General features: G+C 40.0%; 1 protein-coding gene across 11 annotated transcripts in view; it reads right to left on the reverse strand.

Moving 5' to 3' along the window:
* The window catches only part of RBMS3 (RNA binding motif single stranded interacting protein 3), an 864086-nt gene that overhangs the window by 84134 nt on the left and 758411 nt on the right, over positions 1-21541 (reverse strand). For all 11 annotated transcript variants that reach the window (XM_067561871.1, XM_067561866.1, XM_067561863.1 and 8 more), the window contains one exon: positions 7720-7826. In XM_067561871.1, coding sequence (XP_067417972.1) covers positions 7720-7826 — 107 coding nt within the window. The remainder of the gene's footprint in view (positions 1-7719; positions 7827-21541) is intronic.

The following is a 21541-nucleotide window of genomic DNA, read 5'->3' on the forward strand; positions in this document are numbered from 1 at the left end:
TAAAAATGTTCAGTGATAGAGAATCCACCATATCCCTTGGTACATTGTTCCAATGGTTATGTACTCTCACAGTTAAAAATGTAAGCCTTATTTCCAGTCTTATTTGTCTAGCTTCAGCTTCCAGCTATTGGATCCTGTTATGCCTTCCTCTGCTAGACTAAAGAATCCACTATTAAATGTTTGTTCCCCAGGGAGATACTTATAGACTGTAATCAAGTCACCCCTTAACATTATCTTTCTTAAGCAACATAGACTGAGCTCCTTGAGTCTGTCACTATAAGGCATGTTTTCTAATCCTTCAGTCATTCTTATGGCTCTTCTCCAAACCCTCTCCCAATTTATCAACATCCTTCTCGAATTGTGTGTGCCAGAACTGGACACAGTATTCGCATCAGTGCCAAATATAGAGACACTCCTAGTAGAGATTTCCCTGCTCATGCATCCCAGGATCATATTAGCATTTTTGGCCACAGCATCACACTGAGTGCTCATGTTCAGCTGATTATCAATCATGACCCCAAATCTTTGGGCAACAGTTTCTATAAAAAGCTATACCCTCATATTGTTACCACCAAGACTAAATTTTCAGTTACAAACTGCAGAAACCTATGGTGACATCTACATTTTACACACACACACACACACACACACACCCACCCCAGGGGGCATTGGGAAGGCCACAATCATCCACCCAGATGCCCTGCACCCTACCAGATCTGGATCCTTTGTGCCTCACCCCCAAATCTCACTCCCATTGGCATGGCTTCATTGGGTTCTCCAGAGGGCAGTTGCTCTAGGTATCCCACTCCTTAAAGTGGGAATCTGCACTGAAGCGTTTGGGCTGTAGAAAAATAATATCTCCTGGGCTTGTATTAATTTCCGTGGGCAGGCCCGTCGACAGAAATTCTGGTCCCCAGGGCAGACCAGTCCCAACCCCGTCCCTTCCTCCTGTTGCCCTGCCCACAGTCCACCCCCAGCTCTGACCCTGCTCTTCCCCAGGCCCCACAACCTCGCCCACTCAGCCCATCTCCCCCCACCATCGTTCGGTCCCCCTCCTCTCTTCTACACTCCCTCTTCCCCCAGGTGGTGAGTGACAGCTGGAGGGGCTGAGTGGGGAGGAGGGACGTGGTGTGGGATGAGCGGGAGAGGAAACAAGGGATGCATGTGGCAAGCGATGGCATGGGGTGCTGAGCGGGGAGGGGGAACGCGGCTGCAGAGAGGCCGAGTGGGAAAAGGGGCGTGTGGAAGAGAGGAGGGGGAGCCAGTCAGGGAGGTGGGCTGGTGGGGAGGGATGCAGTGGCGAGCGGGGTGGGGGCAGGGCCTGGGGTGGAGCGGAAGTGGACTGTGGGCAGGAGCCATGGGCGGAAGAGGCAGGATGTGGAGCTATCCTCCCCAAGGGGAAACTTTCACCCCACCGCCCATGGCCTGGGCCCCTTTTAAAAACACCAGGCCCCCTTAAAATCGCCGAGCCCCTGGGCAATTGCCCCTTTTGCCCCTTCCTGTCGGTGGGCCTGTCTGCGGGGAATCTATGAGGAGCCAGTGCACTGATGACACCTCCCTCTTCCAGAACCTCCTTTTCTCCACTCAGCACCTGTCTTCCCACTTTCTTAACAGGAAGGATGTGATCTACATCCACGGGGGCCCGGCCACGCCCTTCATTAATACAGTTCAGTAAACTAACATTTCTGATACTACAATTGGCATAATTTTCTTAAAGTGTTTGGTAACTGCTCCTAATATCTGGCGGGCTGCAAAGCACAAGGAATCTTCTTGCCTTGATTGCAAATATTCTAAATGAAAACTCTTTTTAAGAAGGCAGGGAGAGGGAAAGACCAACAATCCAAATGAGATTTGTTTAAAATACTGTTTTAATAAAATAAGCATAGTTGGCAGGAAAGTTAACTTGGCAGAGTTCCTTCCTCTGATTATTTAAGGGAGTTCTGTCTGAAAAGCCTCACATTATTAGAAATGCTCCTGAATTAAGAAAAGAAGCGGTGGTTTCTTTCTCTTTAAAGGAAACTAAAGTGTAGATGTGACACCTTTTAAATATACAGCGGTATACAAAAGAATGTTTCCCAGTGATACATGCTGGGAGACACTCATTTTAATGCGCATGTGCTCCCTGTGCAGCTTCAAGTATTGTGAAGAAATTGTTGGTGTATGTCAGAGGGGAAAATATATTATTTTAAAGTCAAATCAGTAAAAGATGAAAAGTAGTGATTGGTGAATTTCAAAGAGTTCAGAGGTTCACCGGAGAACCTTAGCTGAACAATCTGCAACTCTATTGGACTGTCAAAACCAGACTAGAAATCTAAATAGCTTGGTCTCATGGTATTTGATCATTTTCTTTTGCTTTTAGCCACTACCAGGAACTGCTGAGGTTAGTAAAAATAAAAAATAAGGGCCATATCATAACTCTAGGATACTCACAGATCTGTATAATAGAGGCAGATGTCTCTGTAAAAAGGGCCAAACCTCATGGACTGCATACGGGTCTGGAAACATGTGGAGATAGCTGGTTGGGATCTGGAAAGCCACCTTGCTATGAATCTGCTTAAGTGTTAATACAGCTACAGACTATAGCTGTTGGCACTGTGGAACCTGCCCTTCATAGCGAAGGCTTCCAGAGGCAGTCGTGAGTAGTCAGATTCAGAAAGGAGGCAGGTCAATGGATTGACCTATGTCTCAGGTTGCTTGCCTGAGATCTAAGGTGATTTTAAGAAATTTGCAGAGCTTGGGGGCTAGACATCCTACTTTTTTTGCATAGGGCAAACTCTGCCCAGGTGAAAGAATTTAGAGGAAACCCCATGAGGGTAGAACCTCATGGAGTTTTCCTATCCCCATGAGAGAGACTCCCATGGATTTTTCAACAGGATGGCAATCTGAGGCCAAATCTCTAGACTAAGCAAACTTTTGGTTTGAATTTTGAATAAAGTTTCAGGTCAGTTCTTATTTTATCCAAATGGATCCATTTATTCTAAACAATTTTAATTGTCTTTTAGAAACCTGACTCCAATGACAGTGAAGTCATACGTGCTGAGCTTTTCAAAAATGTGCGTTAGGAGCACACCTCCCAGTGACATTAAATGGGACTTGGGCACCCAACTCATTTAGGCACTTTTGAAAATGCTACCTGTAATGCCTGTGTTCCTGTGGAAGATTTAATACACTACTATGTAGATTTTAACTCAGATATATGTTTTTCCACTGCCTTCTGTGGCAGTATATTCTTCTGTTGCTGTGTAACTTAAGCTCTTACTGAAAGAATGCATAGAAAGTAGCCCTAATGCTGAACATACACGCACTTTAAAACACAAGAAATATCTTTGGGCATATGGGCTGTGTGTGTGTGTGTAGCACTGTGTGTCTGGACAGGTCTAAAAATTATCTCCCAAAGATGAGAATTTTTTAGATAAGAATTGTCTAGATGTAGAATTGTCTCGACTTGTCTAGATTGTCTAGATAACACTTAGGGTTATGGAGCACAGCTAAGTGTTACCTGTCTCCTTGAAAGCATAAAAAGAAATCTGGGCCTGCATTATAAATGTGCCCAGCACAGACCTACTCATCGTTTCTAAATTCCTGCTGCTAGCAGAGAGGCGAGGACTGGCACATGGATCAGTGGATTTGACCATCTTCTGACATTGACTTTACAACACAGGGGGGAAATCTCTGTCTCCCACATGATATTTGTATATTTTTCTTTCTAAATTGCAGTCTAGCATTGAGCAGAACTGTAATGAATAAATCAAAACAAAAGACAGCAAGAAGAAACTTTTCAGTACAGCTGTGTTTTAAAATAAATAAATAAATAAATAACTACATGTTTATTTCATTTCTTGGGAATTTCCTACAAAACGATAATCTCGGGTAAAAGCAAAATGTAATTTTGTTACTATATTGGCTGTTCACAAAAGGCAGTATAACCACAGGTAACAGGAGCAGCTATCAGTGTAAAGAAAAACAAGCAATGAAAGAATTATCAGTGGAAATTCAAATAATTTGCTACACACATCAGGCCAAATTCAGATCTGGTGGAAGCATATGGAACTCCCTGACTTTACTGGAGACATATCTGCTCAATAAACTCTGATTTTCACCCCTCGGGTTAAGAGATTAATTTAATAGATGACACTTTTGTAAGAAAAATAATAAATACATAATTAAATTCCCATATAATTTCCCAGACAGATTTAAGTGATTTGTCCATCATGATTAGAAGTGCATTTAAATAAAAGCAAATGTTTCACAGCCACAATTAAATGTGTCTCTTCTCTCCCTCACCCTCTTTTTAGTGTGGTACTGTCAGGGATGTTTTCAAAACAGAGCTCAGATGGAACTATACTACAATCAATGAAGTTACACTGGTGCAGAACTGGTATGAGCGAGATGACAATCATGCCAAAATCTCACCAAAAATATTTCAAGTATTTTTGAATTTCACTGTATATGCTTAAACTTAATCTATAAACTAGGCCGTAATAACGTCAGTTTCATGCTTGTTAGTCATTACCATAACTCAGTCAAATCATTTAACATGATGAATCTTTTCAAACGCTTCAAATTTAGGTGGGAGTTAAGGGATTAGAAAGTACTAGGTGAAGGTCTTCTATTCTTCATTGCTTTTAACTTGGCTTTTCCGGAAAAACATCCTAATATATTTAATAAGAACTAAACCAAAAGTGTTCTAAAGAATTTCAGTAGGGTTTTGTAGAAATTACTGTAAAACCTAGATGGCCAGCTGCATGCAAACTCAGAGTACAAGTTAAAGCTCCCCTTTGAGCTCCCGTGATCCTGATGCTTCTGTCTTCCCTGCCCTGCACTGGATTAGAGAAGCCCTAACCTTATGGTGCACTGCAGTGGCCACAATGGGCTGAAAATGCAGTTGGTATCAGTGTGGCCTAGGGGTGTCCTGAATTACATCCCTTTTTTCCATAAAGGAAAGCTACAGATTTGAGAACAGAATGGATAGAGAGATAATAATACAGTGATTTGTTCTTCTTAACTAAATCCTCTGCATTTTTTTCTACATCAAAGTATTACGCATAGCTGTCTGTTTCTACTTTGCATACTCAAACTTGAGGCCTTTAACAAAAGTGCTAGTGTCATTTCCCTGGAGTCTGTTCTCCGAAACAATAACCCTCATCTGCATTCAGTATTAATGATGATCAAACCTCTGAAGTTTCAGAGATGGAGTTCACATCAGCACCAAGTGTTCAAACATTTATTTGAATCATAGCCAAATATATTTTGGTCTGGAAATCAAATCTCATAAGATGTGGCCAGGTTGGAAATATCAAGGGAATATCTCTAGGATGGTATTTCAGTACTTCTATTCTTTAGTGGAACCAAGAAAAGCAGAGGTGCAGGAAAGATTTTAATGTCCCATCCCTAATCAGAACTAGGACACCTGTTCTCTGGATAATTATTCCTTACTATTCCCTGCCTATTTTGCTTAAACAAATGATAGTTGTATCAAATATTATTACAAAAGGGCATTCCATTTAAAGCCCACAGCATATGAAACAATTGACCAATGTGTCTTGCTAGCAGGCACAGTATAAAGAGCTAGAAAAACTCCATTACATTTCAAACAATAACATTAACTGCACAAAAGGACTTTGCTTAGCAACTGCGCAAAACATATGAACATGTCAAAGATATACAATAAACGCCTGACTTCCACTAAAAGATTAAATGCATTATTGTCTCAGTTACTCCAGTTAGCAGCTCCCAAAAGATAGTGAAGTGTTACCAAAGGTCATTAATATCTGAAAAAAACCCAAATTTCTGCAAAGGACATTTCTATCTTGAAATATTCTTGCCTGTTTTTCTTTGTAGTCTTTCCAAGTTTGTTTTGCATCTGTGTACTGGTAATGTAATGGCATCTTTTCAATGACAATAGCTTTGTATTTTGATAGTTATACCGTAGAATAGTAGTAAGGACTGCTTTCTTTGGATACTTTTTGATGCTAAAGATTATTAACATATTAAGCAAATCCTATTTATAAGTCATGAGTATAACATTGTTCTTGCCCCATTGTATCTAACTATTCCAGCACATATAGGACATATCATATGTGGAGTTGAACTCTTCGGCACTAGGCATAATGGTGGCATGTCAGATTTAACTTTACTTTCTCTTTCTATTTATTGATTTGAATTCAAGAAGTGTAGGGCAGTTGACATTATAGGCTACAATGGCATCTGTTGCATAAATATGGATTTATAGGCTGTTTAAAATATGAATTGTTGGCCTAATAGAAAGGTTGTTAGTGCCTACCATATAAATTAGTCTTTAGAGATGTTTATGTTACGGTCAAGACATTCTTGGGCACTCCTTATTCTGTAGGTTCTTACCATGATAAACCATAATGTCTCCAAAGGAGGCTTCTCAGTTTTTTGGATCAGTGGCATAACAACCGTAATGACCCCTTTGAGGCTATTTCAGTCTCTAATGTCAATGTGGCTGCCAGACTGGTGTTCTAAGCCTGCAAGTTAAAAATACTTTTGGGAATTTTTGTTGGGTCAGTGTACGGTAACTGCCTTGTTAAAGTGAGCAACATGTATGATTTCAAGATGCCTTTTTTGTTTGTTTCACTTATGGTGCTTCATGGACTAATGCTCTGCACTTCATGGATTAGTGGTCTGCAAACTATCAGCTAACCAAATCAAGCTGGAGTTTAGTTAGAAGAAAACAACAACCTGTCTGAAACCACTAACTACCTTTGTAAGTTACAAATGGCCAAACTCTCTCTCTCTTTTTGTAAAATTTAAATGTGAATCACTAAAAAAGCTTCAACTCAAGTATGCCATATTTCAGCAGGAAGTAAAACTTTTAACACCCCAATGATAAACTTCAGGAAGGGAGGTCTTTAGACATGGAAATACTTCAAGAACTTCACTCTAGCAGCTCCACCAATATCCAAGACTGTACTACAATCAGATTTACTTCAGTGATTAAAATGGCGTCATCTCATAACAACATTGAACAGGAATAAACAAACCTTTGAAGGGTGAAACGAATGTCATTCTTATTTGGTACACACATGGAGTTGCCTTGGGTACATGTTCATGGAAAGGTTTGTTGAACATTTACAGCAACAAAGGGAAGCAACTGTTAAATTATCTTATCCCCATACCCATTATGGAAACTGATATGCTGTAAACTTCCTTGTCTGTCAACTGAACAAAGAGCCCAAACTCACATCTGCTGTGAGTGAATGGAACCTTCTTTCATTGGATCTGAATTTGGGTGCAAGTGTATTTTTCCATTTTGTATAATCAATACACTCTCCATGCCAGACCTTAAAAAAAAATGCACCATGAAGACTGGCAATAGCGCTGCCACTGGGGGTTATTTTACAAATATATTTCATAATGTAAGAAGTTGCTAAGCTTAGTTGAACACGCTCTCATTTACATGACTGCTACAATGCAGAACTATCCACTGTTGGTGGCTCACTGTAAATATCCACTGAGTTCAAATATAGGAACAGACAAAGAGCTCATTGTATGACAACACTGAGGTCAATTACATAGCTCTGTATCTCTCCATTCTGTAACTTTACATGTGACACATTAACATAAAAGTCCCTCTCTCGCTCCTTTTGAAGCCATTTTATTTATGATTTTATCAAGGTCCTGAAAACCAGCCACATAGGTCGTGAAGGTGGGTCCTCTCAAATGGCTGAATAACAATTGCTGAATGCTACTCACCTCTCCGTCTCTTGGCCACGGCCTTCCATTCTGTGTGTATTTGCTTTGATTCTGTCGCTTCTTTTGCCCTCCATCAGCAAATTTGCACAGCAAAGGCTCAGTGGGGGCTGCAAAGACAAGAAACCCAGTCTATGTTAGCAGCCCCCAAAGAAAGTGATTATACCAGCAACAGTAATGCTTTGTAATACTGATCTTTTGAAGTAAAATCTTGCCTTCTGCAGATATTTTTTGCCTCTTTTAGCCTTGGCTCCACCAGCAGCTGTTCTTACTAACTAAGCTTAAAAAAAACATTGGCAGACCTTAAAAGACTACAACAAATATTGTTGAAAATATAATCAGCCTCCATGGAATGTTAAGTTGCTATAGTGGAAAAGTAGAGTTGGGCATTTATTCCAGTTATGTTAGACACGTATTCATGACCAGCATTTGTGTGAGGATGAACATGGCTTTATTAAAGCAGCTCTCTGTTTTTATTAGAGAACCTTTGCAAGAATCTTTTTTGGAAGCAAGTGGTTTCATGATTTCTGTGTTTTTCAGCACCCAGGGCCTAAAAATCTGCATAAATAAGATAAATACAATAAAATAAGACTTTTGCCAAACACAATCCAATTAGCTTCATTTTCCTGTTAATTCCTTACAGTTTAAGAGAGGTGGCGACTGATGCGCCTCCTTCCCTCCCCGACTGAGATACGCTCTCTGAGACTACAACAGCCATCAAGGCTAGCGTGCTACAGACGTATGAATGCTCAAAAAGCTACAGACCCCAAAATGGAACTCACAATAGAATCCTCAGTGAAGACATTAACACACATAAAATAGGTACCACAGAAAGGGAACTTCGCATCTTGGTACCTTCTCCCAACTAACCAGCTTTAGAAATAGACTTTTAAATGTTATTCAGCCAATGCCACAAATCCATTTTCTGTCTGGAATTTAGCCCTTCTCTGCCTCCAATCTACAAGGGGTCCCAAACCCTAACCATTTTAGTACTGGAACGGTTAGGCTGTTTCTCCCCTCTCACTCTGCCCAAAAATGACCATCCATGTGAACTGATACATGAATCAATATTCATACTAAACTTCAAAAGGTGTAATTCTAATAAGCCTCAAAATGAAGTTTCTCATCTGAATCTTATTGGAATTGTCTAGGTCTGTAAATTTGGAACGGAAAACTCATGAGAAGTGAGCTTCTCGCAAAACTTCCAATTTTTCCTGATCCTGGTAGGGTGCAAATCCCACAAGAATAGACTTTCTTACAGTATTTCAACACCTCCACTAATGATTGCCTCCTGCCACTGGAAGTGCAGAGATACTCAAAAATGATGGGGGGTGGGAAAATTAACCAATTTTTTAAATTAAAAGATACGTTATTTAGCTTAAGTTTCAGGGAAGTTCTTATAATATTTGAACAGCTCATCCACGCTTAGTAAGAGGTAGATCAAAATGTCTCACATATATAAATCACAGATTTCAATGGTCATAATTTGAAATCTGTAACAAAGCAAAAGGAAAAACAGAGGTTCCAATATCATAACCATAACGCTGCATTGGGATGGGATCTGTCTGGCTACATCTGAAGTTTGAATTGCTTTGTTTTCTTTAAAGTGTCCATTTTACCGGGGCAGTAATTTCCAGGATCACTAGAAATTGAACCTACAGAAAACAATCTTAATATTGGCAGGAAGATGGACTGGATGACCTAAGAAGCCTTTTTGCACCTCTGACTCCTATTATTGTATCAGGTTTTAGTATAGGCAATGCTCAGCCAGCCATCTGAAATTTAAAATAATGAAAGTTTGAAAACCTCAAGGTGGCTGTGAGGATTCTCTCTGCAGTTGGCTGGCTTCCAAGGGCCTGGTTATCTCTCACTTACACTGATTTTACACTGATCTATCTCCAATGATTTCAGTGCAGTCACTCATAATTTACTCTGGTGTAACTGAGAGGAGAATGCTAAAATAGCACTGGAGAAAGATTTATTGGAGTCACTTCTGAAGTTCAAAAGCTTTTTATTCTAAGATACATATATACATACATATATATATATCACTAGAAAAAGCATGACATAACAAATTAATGTGTTGCATACATTCATACACCATAACTACCCACTAACACCACATGTGGCATCAGCACATGCACATGTATGTAATACATTATGACCTGATATAGAAAGGTGGGAGATCATATGGTTTATTGCATCTCTTTTTCTGTATACTAGCAAACAACAAATGGGAGGCTGTTGCAATTTCTGGATTTCCAGTTATCCACCAATACCATTTTACAGCCTCTTAGTTGTTAGTATGGACCTACCTAAGGCTGACTTAGAAAAGAGTGGCACAGATCACTGAGTGACATTTCAAAACAACTCTTTCCTTGTCTAGAAAAAGAAATGCACTGATTTGACCATAGGGATGCAGGGGCATGAGCATGATACCCTTCACAGCTAGATTTCTATGTGGGAAAGTCCATTCCTCTTTAGCAAATTAGAAAGAATTAGAGAGAAAGATCAACTTGTGCAAATGCAATCAGAGCATTAATTCAAAGTCTGGACTGAAAGCCTGATTTTGGCAGGAGGGGGTGTCTGGTTTATTTATGACACAACCTATTACCTTACATACAGTAGGGCACCAAAACCCTTTATCTGTATATTGGCATATACTGTATTACAGTACTTATTCAGACACAGCTGGGGTGAGATATTATAGCCAACACAAAGATATAAAGAAAAAAATACGTTTTTGATTCTGTCAAGACAGAGGGTCGGGTGTTAGGGAGCCATTTCCCCAGTTCTCAGGGACAACCCTGCCCCTCATGAGAAGTATAGCTGCTTCCTAGCAGATCCTGAATTGGTGCTACACCAGTGAAACACAGGCAGCATAACACAGCTAAACCACCACTCTGCACCCCAACATGACCCTGACAATAAGGTGGGGGAGAAGAGCAGATGCAGGGAGTGGAGCTAACACATCTGTGCCAGCAGAGTTCTCCTGTGAAAGGGGAATTTTCTGTTGGTCAGTGTGGACAGTTCCTGGTCCCTTTGTACCTCACAGAATGGCAATGGAGCCGGATCAAATTGTAGACTCCAGACCTAAATGTCCTGTATTTGTTTGATTGCTTTTAAGAAGGGGAGTCCTCAACCCTCGTGATTTTAAAAATTAGACTTGACAAACCCTACTTAATGTACAGCAGAGAACAGTTCTGGATGGGAGATGGATTTGTTGGCCTACAATAATAATTCTGTTCTCTGTTTTAGGTCTCTTATTCTATGAAATGGGGACAAATATCCCCTGCTGAAACAATGGGAGGTGGGTTTTTTTTTTTTCAAGTTAGGCTGTAACTATCCAAAGGAGAATTGGACAAAGATAATGGGCATCATGCACCCGTTCCTACACCATGTGCCATGAAGAGATGTAACGGAAACAAGTGGTTAAGGGTTTCACATCTCACCCAAAAGAGTACCTCCATCAGCATAGCATCCCCATGGTTCCCTGCTGGGCTAATGTATAGAGACAAGGACCAACCATGTAATTATACCACCATATCTGCAACTCCTGGGTTTCCCTTGAGGGCTGCTCTCCAAGAAATGACCAGGCCCAACCCTGTGTAAACTTAAGAGATCTGACAAGAACTCAGCATTGGAAATGCTCTGAGTTATTTAGGGGAGGAAACCAGATGATGTGACTATATCGAAAGCTAGCTAAGTAGATAGCCAGTGGAGGGGCTGCTGTTAAAGCAGCATGACAAATGGAAAGGATCTGTAAAGCAAACGGGCAATATTTTGGAGCGTCTCTGAAAGGCTCCATTATTCATGGTAGGTTCTGGCTGAAAGAAGAAAACAGCCGCCTGGATTGAGTAGGCATCACCATGATCAATGAAAGGGGCATGTTCAGCCAACTCTATTTCTTGTATTACATAGCTCAACTCAACTAGGGAAAGCATGCAAGTCCTGAGCACATGCATTTCCAAGTAATGCTGCATCCTGATCTGGCAACTCCTGCGCATACGTACTCCAAACAATGCACAGACATGCTTGTTTCTACAAACTTGGATATATTTTCTTACTTGAACAGGGAAGAAGTACCAAAGAGAGAGAAAGAGAGATAATTTAATTGCAATCAGAGACGTGGGATTCAACAAAGTTTCTGAACAACAAAAAAGCAGCAGTCGAGAGCCAAATATCTCAAGTGCTATTCTGTGTCATTTTAGGGACAAAAGAAGACACAGGTCTGTGTTTCTTGTTCTCCTGGGAATTATCATAATGTACATAGATTGCATGCTGGTTCGGTTGGCAGAGGTGACCCATTGCCATACAATAATCTGCATTTAGAGCTGGTCAGAAAAGGTGCTGCAGATATTATGGTAAAAAAAGGTGTTCTGCTTTTTGTTGGAAAACAGTTTCAAACAAAAATAGCCACAGAGTAACTTCTACCAGGGACAGTGTAATTAACTATGTAATTATTCAGTGTAATTTTACTGCATTATCTCATGTCACCCTGGCACGAAAGCCATGAAATGAGGCTCACATCACAGGGCTCTGGCTGCCCATAATGACTTAACAAAATTATAGACAAGACTCTTCCTGGTCATTTGGGAAGGAATTTGGGTACTTTAACAGTCTTTATCAGTGCTTCCGAGAGCGTGATATCCACAAGTTCTATTAGTCTTAATTTATTACAACATGCTGATAAAGATAAACTATTAAAAAGAGTGTTTTATGAATTACAGTTCGTGATGTAGAATATACAGTACAATGGTGGTGTGCCAGTTGCACTATGACTAGAATTGCATTTAAACTTTGCCGTTTTATAGGACTTAAACACACTTTTATTTATTTACAGTGGTAACTGGGTGAAATTCTCTTGCTTGTATTATGCAGGTCATACTGGATGATCTAATACTTTCTTTTGGCCTTAAAATTCATACCTAAAATCTACTGTAAAAATGTAAAGTGCAGTGTAAGAACTATGATAGTTTTGCATTTTTAAGAGAAAATTGGTTAATGGGTGAAAGATGAGGAGATGTATGTCAAAGAATTAACAGTTTAGGAAAAAACTGCAATTCTGGTAAAGTTGGGTAAGGAGTCTCAACTTTTTTCCAAAACCCTTTTGCATGCACGCACACGGATGCACATCTCAGAGACAGGCCATATTTGCAAAGCATGTGGTGAGTCTTGTTCTGATTTTAAAATGTTCACTAGTTAGGGCCAAAAAAGAAGTTTTGATCCATAAAAGCTAGTGTTGTCCAACAGCTACAGGACATATCCCCAGCTCTGATGTGAGCTCTGATCTCCAGTTCCAGAGGACCTTTCTGGAGGCATGCGATGGCCATGCTCATGGGGAGTGAACACTTGCTATAACACTTGTGCAGCCATGGAAGGGAAGGAAAAACTTCTTGCTTGTCCCTCTGCTATTGCATGCCAGTGAAAGTCTCTCTCTGAGTCTTGCACTCAAGAGAAAGAAAATGATTGTATATAGGCAGTGAGGGGCCAAAAATGGGAGGAATGTCATTGTATTGTAGAGGAGAGAAAGCCACACCTTGGAGGAATAGGCTGTGTGGAGAGGGTGGATGTTGGACTGGTAGTCCTAGAGTGGGGGAATCCCAGAGTTTTAGTGAATCTATGAGCACTGGCACAGTCTCATAGACACAGACCCTGGAGAATGAGATCAGCAATCCCACAAAGAAGAAACCAGACAATCTTGCCGCACATAGGTGAGGCTGAAGGAAAGGGAGTGACTTTCTCCCAAAGGGGCAGCTATGATCAGGAAGCCCAGCAGCTGTGCTGTCTGGAAAGACAAGGTTACTCATCAGTATCTCTGTCAGCCTCATAAGCATAATGCCACTGCCCCAGTCCTGAGCCACTGAGAGACACCCATCCCCCTGCTGCATGCAGCCCCGTTGCCTGCTTTGAGAGGAAGGGTCTCCAGCCTTTCCAGGATGAGAGCCATAGTCAAAAAATAGTCTATTTTAATGCAAGCTTTCTTAAGAAACAAATACATAACTATAGGATATACAGAAAAGAAAATATCTACTACTACACCAGAGCAGCAGAGCTATTTCGAAATAAAAGGAGACGTCACTGGTGCTTTAAAGATAACAAAATTTACTTTAGATCAGGGGGAAAAAATCTGACAGGTATTGTGGTATCAGCTAAAAAAAGTAAATGTTTAGAAACTATTCAAATACCAACAATATCTGAGAAACATCAAAGGTAGAAGGAATCGTACCAAATGTGAGAAACAATTTGTTTTGCAAATACCTCACGGAGGGTGGGGGGGAGAATCTTTTTAAAGTATTTCTGCTGCTGTTTGCATTCGCTCCTGCTGGACATTTCTGAATTCTTTGATTGTACTTTTGCCTTATTCCTTATTGTTTGGTATGAATAATGCAGGTTGAAAATATATTTTAGCATCCCATTCTTTGCTCTCGCCAATCTTTCTAGACTTTGACATAAAATAAAACACAGCCTGAATATTTTATAAGTGTTCATATTTTGCACTGATAAGCAGAGCACCTCATTGTATGGCTTACCTGCTTGCTTTCCCTTTTTTTGGGGGGGGGGGAGGAGGCTGTTTGTATTTAAAGATATTTCTGCTATCTTCAAAGCCCTAGGGAGTTGTGGCATTTCATAGTGCATTTGGAATGATTTTTTAATGATGCTCACCGTTTAGTAAAGTCAGGGGTATGGTGCTCAACAGACCTAGTTTAGTCTGTTTAAACAACGTACGCACCTCGGGACCAGGGGTGCATCTTTGCTGACTTCTTACATGACGGTAACTGTAATGGGGTCCTGCAAGGCCCATCCCCCTTTCCAAGGGAGAAGCTCTACACTTGGGAAATGTTTACTAGGAGCCTGATCCAAAAATCCACTCAAGTCAATGGGAATCTTTCCATTAACTTCAATGGCTGTAGTTCAGGCCTTTAATCCTGGGAAGGAAGTGGAAACAGCATCAGGGATATTAGAGGCTGGTTGGAAAAAAGGCTGTGATTGCTGCTGTTGGTCAGAGGTAAAATCCTGACTCCCTTTAAATTGATGGCAAAATTCCCACTCGCTTCACAGTTGAGCAAGGATTTCACCAAAAGAGTGCAGGGCAGGGGGGAACAGAGGCGTGTTTATTTTCTTCAAGCGAATTCATTCATCCCACCCATTCATTACTGAAAGGGGTTCTATGCATTACTGCTCTATTTCTTTCAAGATAACAGTGTCTCGTACTTAGTGACTTTAGCAAGACTGATTGAACAGACAGACAGCATTAACAAGGCCAAGGGCTAGTTAGTTATCTCACCCCTCAGCAATGGATTGTACGTGAAACAGGGCAGAATCTCTAGCTGGGAAGTGGCTGGTGTGATAATCCCCACCAAATCTTGTAGTCCACTGGAAACATCTCATGTCAGGAAGGCAAAGTGAATTAAGATGAAGAATCTAAAAGTTCTAATTGGTTATCAACACAGAGGCTCCTTATTATCATTCACCTGACGATAGATGAATTCTTACAAAGAGCATCACTAGGCTGCAAACAAGGGAGGTAATGGTGAGAAGCACCTCAGTATATGCAAAAATCTATGTCTATTCATGAATATGTACTTTATACAAGAATGAGAAAGGCAAAAACTTCTCATTTCCATCTAGCGTAGTGGTTCTCAAACTTTTTATATTGGTGACCCCTTTCACACAGCAAGCCTCTGAGTGTGACCCACTAGTCCCCATGGGAGCCCCCCCATTGCCCAGCGGTGGCCCCCCTTCATCCCAGGCCCCTGTGGACTCCCCACTCCCCCTTCACACATGGCCCTCCTGAGCTCCCCACTCCCCCTTTGCCCCTAACCCCTGCACCCGTCCTCCTGCACCCACCTGAGGAAACGGACCTGCATGCACAGTATGCACTGACCTGCATGCACAGAGCGGCAGGTATTGCTGCTCTCTCCCCCCTCAAACACTGCTCCTCCGCGCACCCCTAGGGGGCTGTGAGGGGGAAGGGAGTGAGGAGTAACGTCTGGGCTCCCTGCATCCAGGTCACTTTCCTCATCTGGCCTGGAGGGCAGAGAGCAGTAGCTCCTGATGCTCGCCTCACAGCACTGCATAGGTGGGGAAAGTGACCTGGATGCAGGGAGCCCTGGTGTTGCTCCTCACTCCCCCCTCACCTTTCCGAAAGGCACACAGAGGAATGTTGGCGGGTGGGTGAACAGTATGTGTGTGTCACCACTTGTCCCCCTCCCCCCATGTTCCTCTGCCGGGAGGAAGCAGGGAGGCTCACAGCTCCGTGGTTGGCAGCGCTGCGAGCTCACAGTCCCACGTCTGGCTAGGGTCGGGCCTCACCGCTCACGACACCCACATAACCACACTGTGACCCCCTTAGGGGTCATGACCCCCAGGTTAAGAACCAATGATCTAGCGAATCCCCTTTTGCCATTTCAGGAGCTCCGAAACTTTTTGTTTTGTGGGGACAGGAGATAAGATTGTCTCATCCCCTTCTGCTCCACAAGCATGTCACACCTATATGGCAATGGCAGCACGTGCTTCAATAGAAAAGTAAAAGTAGGAATGTATCTGTGTATTTTTAATTGTTTGCAGAGCATATTTGAGAAGTGGATACTTTTGTTCTTCTTTTAATTTCTTCCCATCAGTTCAGTTTCCCTCAGCTAGAAATAAGGAAGACAGTCAGCTCTGCACATACTACTAGCAAGTGCTGTGTGGACCGCCATGGACTATTTTCAACCCTCTCTGTCCCCAGCTCTGCTGTTGTATCACAGAACAACAAACAGGCCACTGATAAGCGAAGAAACTCCCACTACTGCAGAATCGAATATTTCACAAAAAGTAGAGCTAATTTATTTTCCATCCTTGGATGATCTTGTTCCATATTAAAAAGCAGCAGTAAAAGAGGTGGGTTTGGAATTACATTGCAGATTCACACAGAGTTTTGGTAGCTTAATTTTCACCACCACCTCCCAAAGTTTTGGAGATTTTCAACTGTATCTTCATACATCAGTATCATCAAATGTCCAGCTGGAAAATTTTATTTGAGCACAGATCACTCGCCTCCCACAAAGCACAACTGTTCTCTGTATGATCTGAGGAAATCTCACTTCATCCTACAATAAATCAAGAGTAGTTTCCAGCCAGCCTGTAACTAGTCCCATTCATATAAGTAATATTTCAAGGCTATGAGACTGGCGTATGTAGGATACATCTGTGCTGTGACACTGTAGCAGAATAGCTCAAATTAAGGTCCTGTGCCTGTACTTGGCTTCACATGAATGGATCCAACAGGACTCTGCATGAATCCTATTTTGGGATAGGGGCCTACATTATTAATAGAAATGCTCATCCTAAATGTTCTTGCTATGGTTTGATCCTGCAAAATGCTGAGCACTTTAGTCCCCATCAAGCAAAGAGTTTACATCCTTAACTTTAACGAGACTCTCTCTACACTTAAAATTAATCACATTGCTGAACAGGGACCTTAAATCAGGCCCTTACATTTTCTTTTATCTTAAGAGTTCAAATTTTAACTTAAAATAAATTAAAACTAAAACTGGTTAAAACAAAAAAGAAATGAAAAGAATCCTCCATGGATACAAGACAGTTTTGTAATCCATAGAGTAAAAACATGATCAGAGACATTATGGGTTATCATGTGAAAGGGAGTATTTAAAATATAATTATAACAATGCACAATAAAAAAGAGAATAGTAATTATGAAAAAGTGATTACTGTGCATAAATAATAGCTGATTTCTAGGCCATCAAACTTAAGCTGAATTAAACGTATTATTAAAAAAAGAGAGAAACCAAGATCATTAGTTTACACTATGGACTAGCAGGATGTAAAATTGCTTAATTGCTTTTACATTTTTAAGTAAAATGGGATTCAAAAGTATCTGAAACAGAAACTATTTCAAGTCCTATAATTTAATGTAAAAAAAGTGAAAAAGTTAAACAAAAAAAAGTTAAACAAAATTTGGTAAAACAAATACATAAATAAACAAAATAAACAAAAACAAATAAATAAATAATAAATAAATTTATTTTATATAAATAAATAAAAATAAATAAATAAATAAATAAATAAAAATATGTTTATTAATAAGTAAATAAATAAATAAACAAACAAACAAACAAAATAAACATTCTGAACTACGATTCTGCCTGCTAGTAATGGCCTGACATGCATGTGATGCAAAACAGAATAGCTCCCGTTGTTTTGAATAGAGTCACACCAACTCACACCTGCTGAGGAACTGTTCATCATAACGCATTCCGGTAATTAAATTTAGTTTTTGTTTCTTCTGCCTCTTTTCCTTTCTTCTATACACAATAACAATCCCACACTTTAAAGTTAAGTGCTTCTGAAGCACTTCTTATATAATAATGATATGCTTATTAAAGCTTGTCAAATTTTTTTCCATCAAAACTGGTTTTCAAAAGAAAATGCTTTTTTGGCCAAAATGGAAAAAAAACCCATATTTTGGTTGAAATTTTTGTTTTTTTGCTGAAATAATATTCAAAAGGAAATATTCCAAATTTGTAAAATTATTTAAAAACTTTCAATTCATTTCAGTGTGTGTGGAGGGATGCACTAGCTTCTTTATTCCTCTCCATCCCAACCCTTCCCTTCCCCTCCGCACACTGGGAAAGGGGTTGGAGCAGAAAGTAAAAGAAAGTAAGAACACAAGTGTATTTCCTCACACATTTCACTCAGTTATTTCTTTCTTTTAAATTTTTTTTCTAGTGGAAAAAGAGAAAAAGAAAAGGAAATAAGTTTCTTCTCCTGCCATTGAAATGTAACAAAATTTGTAATATAAAATATGCAAAAGTATGGGGAATAAGCAAGAAGAACTAGAAATGCTAGTTAATAAACACGATCATGACATAGTTGGCATCACAGAGACTTGGTGGGATAATATGCATGACTGGAATATTGGTATGAAAGAGTAAAGCTTGATCAGGAAGGACAGGTAGGGAAAAAAGTGAGATGCTACTTATATATTAAAAATGTATACACTTGGACTGAGGTTGAGATGGAAATAGGAGACAGACTTGTTGAAAGTCTCTGGGTAATGATAAAATGGATAAAAAACAAGGATGATATCATGGTAGGGGTCTACTACAGACCACCTAACAAGGAAGAAGAGATGGATGAGGTTTTTTTAAACAACTAACAAAATGGTGGTGATGGGGGACTTCAACTACCCACACATCTGTTGGGAAAATAACACGGCAGGGCACAGATTATCCAACAAGTTCCTGGAATGTATTGGAGACATTTTTTTTATTTCAGAAGGTGGAGAAACCTATAAGGGGAGAAGCTGTTCTAGATTTGATTTTGAAAAATAGGGAGGAACTGGTTGAGGATTTGAGAGTGGAAGGCGGCTTGGGTGAAAGTGATCATGAAATGGTAGAGTTCATAATTCTAAGGAATGGTTGGAGGGAAAACAGCACAATAAAGGTAATAGATTTCAAGAAGGCAGACTTTAGCAAACTCGGGGAGTTGGAAGGTAAGATCCCAGGGGAAGCAAGTCTAAGGGGAAAAACAGTTCAAGAGAATTGGCAGTTGTTCAAAAAGGCTTAAGGGCATAAGAGCAAAGTATCCCACTGTGTAGGAAAGATAGGAAATATGGCAAGAGACCACCCTGGCTTAACCAGGAGATTTTCAGTGATCTGCAACTCAAAAAAGAGTCCTAAAAAAAAGTGAAAATTGGGTCTAATTAAAAGGATGAATACAAACAAATAACACAAATATGTACAGACAAAACTAGAAAGGCCAAGATACAAAAAAAGATTAAGCTTGCTAGAGTCATAAAGGGTAACAATAAAGCATTATACAAATACATTAGAAGCAAGAGGAAAACCTAGGACAGTGTAGCCCCATTAATCAATCAGGGGGAAAAAACAATAACAGAAAATGTGGAAATGGCAGAAATCCTAAATGACTTTTTTTGTTTCAGTTTTCACTGAAAAGGTTAGTAGTGATTGGACATCTAACATAGTGAATTCCAGTGAAAATGAGGTTGGATATGAGGCTAAAATAGGGAAAGAACAAGTTAAAAATGTCTTAGATAAGTAAGATGTCTTCAAGTCACAAGGGCTTAAGGAATCAGGCCTCAATCATAACTGTGCTTTATCATATCATTGTGGAAACCAAAAGAAGTGTTTGTTAGAGTTGGTTAGAAATTGGAATTTCCATTCCTTGAAAAATTCTGACATTTATAAATTTGTTTTTATGCTGAATCAAATGAAAAGTTGAAATTGCTTTCAAAACAAAAATAAAAAACATGATTTGGAACTATCAAATGTTTCATTTCAACATTGTCAAAATGTTTTATTTTGATAATGTCAAAATATTATGATATAAAATATTAAACCTAATATATCTAATATTAAATGTAATATTTAGCATAATATTTTGATATAAAAGTCAAAACAAAACAAGAAAGTCAAAACAATTCCAACAGAACGTTTTGATTTTTGACAAAGCTTCATTTTTCAAAGGAAAACTAAATATTTTTTGACCAGTTCTACTGTTTGTCTCCTATTCAGATGGGTAACAGGAACTGATCCTGAACAGGATTAAGCAGATTTATGGGAGGGAATTGCACTCCAGAGCAGGCGCTTCAGTAGCTCAAGCATAAGGAGTACTTCACTATTGGATTTTTCTCTTATATTAAACTATAGGCCTGAATCAAAGCCCATGAAAGCCTCCCATGACTTCAGTGGGATCTGGATAAAGCTATTTGTGAATGTAAATGTAATGAATTAAAAATGTCTTTACTGCTAAGCACTTATGTTGATTTTGGCACCAGCCGCAGAGGCCTTGGATGGGAGAGATTTCAAAATGTAGCAATTCCTTCTGTTGCCACTTTGATTGCTTTTGTGTTAAATATCACTTTGCACTCACGATAGCACAAGAAACTTTAAAACCATCTAATCTTACGTTAAATCTTTCTTTGGAATGATAAGGACATACCTAAATTCTGAAAGTTCTGGTCAAATGTATGTTAATTTTACAAATGTAAAAGTTCTTCTAAAGACTGATTCTGATTGATTCTCCTCTCACTGATGTAAACACTACTGGAGTAAGTCAATTGGGTTGAATCAGTGCAAAACTGGTGAAACTAAGTGAGAGCAGAATCAGGCTATGTGCGCCTTTGCGTGGAAGCGATGACTTCAGACTTGATCACACTGTTAGGTATTGGCCTGCCTTTGGCTCAGCGTGATTTTATAATATCTGAATAATATCATTTACATTTGTAGAGAGCCTTTCATCCTAACTGATCCCAAACGTAGGCTATTGGTGGAAGGTGAGGGTTACAGGAGCGATCTATCTTTATACAGTAGGTCTACACTTTGAGCTGGGCGTGTGATTCCTAGCTTGAGGAGACATATTTGCAATAGCGCTCATCAAGCTAACAAGCTAAAATGAGAGTGTTGCCACAACAGTGTGAGCTAGGATGACCAGATGTCCCAATTTTATAGGGACAGTCCCAATATTTAAGGCTTTGTCTTACATAAATGCCTATAACCCCTCTCACCCTGATTTTTCACACTTGCTATTTGGTCACCCTAGCATGAGCAGCGGGATGGACTAGCCGCCTCCTAGTATGTGCCTAGGGTCACAGACGGGTACATACTCAAGGCAACTAGCCCATCCCACTGCTCACACAGCCACATTTTCAATCTATTTTTACCATGGTAGCTTGATCAGAGCTAGCATGAGTATGTCTCCTCAAGCTGAGAATCACACCCCCGGCTCAAAGTGTAGACTACTTTTTAGCTTTGTATAAAAATTCTTATTTTATACATTTATTAGTCTCCATAAATTTGAG

The sequence above is a fragment of the Emydura macquarii genome, unplaced genomic scaffold (genome assembly GCF_026122565.2).
Source record: "Emydura macquarii macquarii isolate MOO-44397 ecotype Brisbane River unplaced genomic scaffold, CSIRO-AGI_Emac_v2 contig_2422, whole genome shotgun sequence".
Taxonomy (NCBI): domain Eukaryota; kingdom Metazoa; phylum Chordata; order Testudines; family Chelidae; genus Emydura; species Emydura macquarii.